General features: G+C 40.6%; 1 protein-coding gene across 1 annotated transcript; it reads right to left on the reverse strand.

Moving 5' to 3' along the window:
• Positions 1 to 2835: 2835 nt before the first annotated feature.
• Positions 2836 to 4248, reverse strand: LOC306797647 (G-protein coupled receptor 61-like; the record flags this gene model as incomplete). Its single annotated transcript, XM_079297026.1, has 1 exon — positions 2836 to 4248. The coding sequence occupies one exon, from the start codon at positions 4246 to 4248 to the stop codon at positions 2836 to 2838; it is 1413 nt and encodes a 470-aa protein (XP_079153152.1).
• Positions 4249 to 6814: the final 2566 nt, after the last annotated feature.

A 6814-nucleotide genomic window follows, 5' to 3' on the forward strand; every position in this document is an offset into this window, starting at 1 on the left:
AGTCAAGTAGAGGTAGAGAGAAATTGAATTATTCAGCTAAAATAAAATTATAAGTTGTGCCTAAATACATTACAGACCAGCTCCCACTTGTTAATTCAACACAATGCACCAGTTTTTAAGAAGTGAATTAGCTGTAATTGGCCTTTCATACAATATTTGGTGAATTCCATTGAAGCAACACGCAGTCAGACTGTTTGCAAAAGCAAACTGGAAGACTGCCAGTAAAATAAGAATGGGAACACATGTGTTTGCTGACTCAGGACTTTCAAGACTGAAGTCCAACAATTTCATTGAAGCATGTGTGCCACTCGTGGTTAAAAACATTGACCGTTATTTAAACCAACAGATAGAATGTTTAATAGTTCAGTAAATTCTGTTACCATGTGATCAGGATATGGTGATGATATATTCATTGGTACTGTTTTAACTTTTAATTTTATATAAGAAACTTTAAAAATAAGCAGCACAGTGTTGCAAATGCATACTAAAAGCATCATTATGTTAAACAGTACAATCATTTAAATAAACTGAATGTATTTTAAGAAGTCTCAAATAAGGATGTCTTGTTGGATTCCCATTAGAGCACGCTCCTCCTCCCGCCCACTACAGCACTGAGAAATGTCACTAGGTAATAATTGCCATGGGGATGGCAGATTCTGGTGAAGCTGGGGGCGGTTAGACTGAAGTCCATCGCTAAGGTGTGAGGCCTGCCGCACACCAGTGTCTTCCAACAGAAATCAATCTGTCTATCCATCCATCTATTTAGAGATCTATTTATCCATCCATCCATCCATCCATCTATTTCTATATATGTATCCATCCATCTATCTATCTATCTATCTATCTATCTATCTATCTATCTATCTATCTATCTATCTATCTATCTATCTATCTATCTATCTATCTATCTATTTATCTCTCTCTCTCTCTATATATATATATATATATATATATATATATCTACTGTATTTATCAATCTCTCTCTCTATCTATCTTTCTGTCTTTTGTCAGTTATATCTTTACTTTCTGATGAAGTTCATGTCACTGGCTGTGGCCTTTTGAAGTTAAATGTTACCTTAAGGTCAACGTGTTTGAAGTGTATCCTCCCACTCCTCTCTTTGCAATGGAATATGTGGAATAAATGTATTTGTGACAGCAGCAGCCCCATAATGTTGTTAAAATATGAGAGTGCGTCCAAAATGTTTTACAAACATAGAAACTCTTTATTACAACAGTATCTCTCACTCAAGTTTTAGCCGTGCACTTTTCTAAAACCCATTCATATCATTGCAGTACAGTGGAAATCATTCTTTTCTCTGAACAAGTGAAAATCCTAACACAAACATACAACATCATTCACAGTTTGGGATATTTAGACGTGATGAAAAGAGGATATAAAGCTCGACAAGCTTTTGATTTTGTATTGGCATTGTCACGCAAAAAATATCTTAAAAACCCTGTAACCACATTACATAAGAACGTCGTTTCAATCAAACATTTCCACATTTATCATATTTATCTGTGCAGGACTGTAAAATAATGTTTATTTTTCCTGCATGTGAGGTACTGTAAAAACCCTGACAAGCAGGTAGTCAAACTAAATCTAAATATATTCTCCTTCCAGGATAAAAAATCTCCATAACTAAAAACCAAAAAAGGGTTGCATACCTCTCAAAATACATCAGCCTCATTGCAATGAAATTCATAACAAATATGTACACTCACTAAAAAAAGGAAAAAGGGGCATGCTGAGTGATACACACAACTCAAACTCAACTCAAACAGTTTTACCAAACATAACATACAATTTGGTACATTTAACAAATGTAAGAAATAGAATAATATGTTAACGTAATGCAGTGCATCAAAAGAATACACATTTTTAAGATCTGTACCAAATGAAATGTGATAAATACATCACATGGCAGAAAGCTGGGTGACCCATAAGATGAGTCAAGTCAACCTGCATCCTAAACTGGGTCGAGATCTACTTTTTAGGAAATCAAATTTAAAAAAGATGTGTTTGAACGAGGAGAACAAAAAAAATTGGTTATCTGTAAACAACAACTGGTAGCAATTCCATGAGTGTTAGGCCACAATATGTACGTCTGCTAATTGATTATAATCAGATTGGCATAAGGGTTAAGAGTGACATCATCACTGATGACAGCACAGCTAATCAAAAGTGACAGAAGTGCTTTTCCCTCAAAGAATCCCTAAAATACTCATAATTCCGTGTTTTTTATTGCTGTTTTCTTCAACATTACTTATTAAAAAATAACCAACTTACCGGAGTCTCAAAAATGATTGATTTGGCAGTTACAAATACAGTGTCAGTTGGTTTTGTGGAACCGTTTCATTTTCACTTCTGAATACCAAAGGTTTCACAGCACAATAACGTAATTCATTTCAGCAATCGTTCCATATTTTTCGGATAAAAAGGAATTTTCTTATAACATTAATTCAGTTACCTTCATAACATCAAACACATAATTAATGTTGTTTTAATCTTTAAAAAAGGCTTTCACTAGTTACAGCAATAGTAGTCATAAAAGTTGTTTCCTGTACAGAGCTGAGTGGTTGTGTGGAAGGCCATTTTTGCCATTTTCAAAATCTAGCTGTAATTTCCCTGTTTACAAAGAACAGTTTAAAATACATCTCAAACAACTGCATTTAATTGTGTAATTGATGAACTGATGAGGCAAAGTGCAATGATTCAAAATACAATTTAAAGTAATTTAAATGAAATGAGCGACCTGTTGGACAGCTTTCAGTATAGAAATAGAGTTTACATCTGAAGGATCAAAATCAATCTTATTTTCAGTCATGAAAAACTTAGTTGTCTGTATATATGTGGTTGTTTTTTCCCTGCTCAGACTCAATAAACTCTGAAGTCTCCTCTGCAATCTGTCCAGGAATACGGAAATCTATCGGTATGGACTGTGCTAGCTCCGGTGGTTGGGACTGAGCCACGGGGCAGCAGGCTTCCCCTTTAGGGCTGGAGGTGCTGTGAGAGTTTTGAGGATCCATGTTGCAGCCGGTGCCCTGAAGAAACTGGAGGAAATTCTCCTCTATGGATCCTTCACGGCTGGCCAGTCTGTCCTCCATCTCAACTCCTGCTCGATGAAACAGACAAGGCAGATGCTTGCCCAGCTCCTCCCGGATCTGTCTGTTGAGACAGCCATAGAAGAAGGGATTGGAGGTGAAGCAGAAGTAGCCAATCCAGGTGACCACCTCCTCCAGAGAGGCTAGTGTGGCTGGAGGGCTGGCAGACAGTGCTGAATACAGGTGGAAAGTAAAATAGGGCAGCCAGCAACAAAGGAATTGCCCACCTACTGCTGCCAACACTGCTGCAGCCTTCCCTCCCCCAAAGGGACGATGCGGAGTGGCTCTGCCTGTCCCAGTCCCAGTCCCTGTCCCAGAGCTGGTAACCATCGTGGAACGGCTGCTGAGAGACTCTGACCGCTGCCGTCGAGGCGTGTCCATCCAGGTAGGCAGAGGCCCATGGTGCATGGCTGCTACCCGAGCCACTTTGAACATATTGCAGTACACAACAAGAATGACCAGTAGTGGACACAGGAAATACACTAAAGTAAACAGGGCCATGAAGGCCAAGCGGTTTGAGCCTCCCCCTGTCCAATGTAGTGAGCAGCGCCTGTGACCCTGAGCAGGTGGAGATGGGACGGCCCCACCTCCTCCTCCCCCCACCCCCCCACCACTCTCCAGAAGAGGAGTTCTTCCACCTTGCAGGAACCAAGCGAGCAGCGGCAGAGCGGACATAGCCAGGGCATTGACCCATATCCCCACCAGCACTGACGCTACCAGGCCAACAGTCATTTTTACTTCATAGCGCATTGGGTGAATGATGTAGTAATAACGCTCAACATTGATGACGGAGATAGAGAGGATGGCAGCGCTAACCAGGCACACACTGAGAAAGAGGTAGCTCCGGCACAGGGCCTCCCCGAAGAAGGCTCGGTTTGAGATCATGCCAAGGGGCATCAGCACCAGGGCTGCCAGCAGGTCCACCACGCACAGGTGGAACACAAAGGCAAACTTGTGGAGCTGTGGTGCCTTGGCAATGACCGCCATGACAGCCACATTACCCACCACAGCCAGCAGATCCATGAGCAGCATGGCCAGCAGGGCTAGCGACTGGGACAGAGCCCAGCCCTCAGGCAGAAAGGAGGCAGACACGTTGGAGATGAGCTGTGGAGGTGGGTGGGAGGAGTTCCACGTCGGCTCCATTGAAGCAGGCAGGCAGGAGCAGTCACAGGTCCATCACCCATCCTTCAAAGCCAGGAAGTACGACCAGAAAACAGCGGCTAGAAAATGAGGTCAAAAACTGTCTCGTAGTCCGGATGATGATGCTACACGAGGTTCAGATTTTGTGATTCCTGTCCATGTAGAAAGTCTACATGTCTGCCGTCAGTCACAACCCACCCTAAAAACAAGAAGGACATATGGAAATAAATTGTGAATGTGTGTTCACCTGAGTTTGCATGTGTATTCCCCTTATTTACAAATTTCCCCCTGGGGATGAATAAAGTATCTATCTTTCTATCTATCTATCTATCTATCTATCTATCTATCTATCTATCTATCTATCTATCTATCTATCTATCTATCTATCTATCTATCTATCTATCTATCTATCTATCTATCTATCTATCTATCTATCTATCTATCTATCTATCTATCTATCTATCCATCCATCCATCCATCCATCTATCTATCTATCTATCTATCTATCTATCTATCTATCTATCTATCTATCTATCTATCTATCTATCTATCTATCTATCTATCTATCTATCTATCTATCTATCTATCTATCTATCTATCTATCTATCTATCTATCTATCTTTCTATCTATCTTTCTATCTATCTATCTATCTTTCTATTGGCTCTTTAGGGTTGTATGAACTAATCCTTCCAATCAGTTGCTCGTGCTGAGTTTCACTTTTGCCCCAGCTACAGGTAAGATTAATACACTCGGATTAGAAAATCCTCCTTAGCTCCTCAAATCTCTGTTAAGGCAATTTTTCTGTTAAAGTACAATCCAATGCCAGTTCTCAAACCTTTTTAGCAACATGCTGAGAAAGCTCAAGGAGTGAAATTATTTTTAACTGTCATGAATCAACACGCAAAAGAGTTGAGCAACGTGATCAGATTATCGTTAATACGTCTGCAACCAAAGCATGATGCCCAAATCAAACATGTAGGATCATAATGATCCTCTAGAAAAAAGACAGCTTGAACTTTGAACGATACCTCCTCTATAATTATGTAAAGACAAATCCAGTCTGCTCCTTAGCTGAGAAGCTGCTGGTGATGAATGCTTTTCAAACACACATCCTGCCAATGCACGAATGCATGCAAAACCAATCCTATCAACAAATAGGTGCCATTTTTACATCACATCTACACCTGCTGTGTTAGCTCTTGTTGGCTATACCCAGGGTGTAAACGGATTGTGTATGGCAAAAAAAACTAAAAACACACAAGACACAACATTTGTACATGTACTACAATAGTATATCTGTCACTAAAGAAGCCCTGTATGAGTGAATGTAATGTTTCAATTGGAAAACTTGAGGGTATTCATGGTTTGCAGAGGCTGTCTGCATATATATGCTTAGCTATTACAGACAACAAACAGACATGGTATAGTGTCAGATCAAGGAAATCCAGTTGCTTACTAGTATAAATGCTCTCTGCAACAGATGAAATAAAAGCCCGGGATGTTCTGCCTCTTGTCTGCAGTGATTGAGGCTTAAAATTGAGCTCTAACCTCCCTCTTCACCTATGAATGATTGCCTTCAGTGAGCAACATCTCTAAATCACACATAGGGGTACTCCCAATTCAGTTTAACCCTCCTGCCAGGGTTAGTCATGACTTACCGCCTACTCATTTATATATTAATCATTAATGCATTACACCCACTGTTTAAGGCCCACATTCTATATATCACATCACCATTGAATTGGAGTTATCGCTGCACTCAGCAGTATGTAATGAGCAGATTAGAAGAAGGAGAGGGTGAGAGCAAGCCAGAAAATGTGGTGAGAATCAGGGAGCGTGAGGGGAAGAAACAGAGAGAGAGCACCATGTACCTGAATCAGAGTATTTCCCGATGCAAGCTGTCTGCTGCTGAGGATGGAAACCTGATGTAGCTCCAACTGCTGAGGTACACAGCGGACATCAATCATTGCACCTTGTGAATGCTGTTGAGGAACTGCCCACTAAATGAGCCCGTTTCTCTTCCCATCACTTGATCTGCCCCGTGCATCCTCCTCCCTGGATGACTTGAGCTGTGGCAGCAGAGGCTTTTCTGAAACGATGCTGATGTAAATGCATTCAAAGGGACACCAGCTCACACTCTGCTTTCCCCCTCCACTCACACACAGTGACTGCAGAGATGGAGCAGGAGGCAGCTGGAAACAGGACACAGAGCTGCCGTCTCCACAGGGTCCTAGTGTCCTCTTTTCTTAGCAAAATTTACCTTCAGAAATTAGGAACTGAATATGATGGTGGGGAAATGTTATGTTGCCGCTGCAGTTATTAGCAGTGTAAGCTGATCAGGATGGTACGAGTGATGAAATATTCATGTTTGTCCAACACTTCTCAAAAACGACTGTAATATGAATCTATGTGTGAACATATCTCAACAATTATCGGATTGTCATGAGTTTGGTGAGCGCCTAATTTCCTCTATGAAAACGTAGGTATAATATTAACATATATATTATTATATATAATCTTAAATATTGTTAGAATCTATAAGTATCCCTCTAATTCCACCATCAGGTC

This window comes from Melanostigma gelatinosum, assembly GCF_949748355.1.
Source record: "Melanostigma gelatinosum genome assembly, chromosome: 3".
Taxonomy (NCBI): domain Eukaryota; kingdom Metazoa; phylum Chordata; class Actinopteri; order Perciformes; family Zoarcidae; genus Melanostigma; species Melanostigma gelatinosum.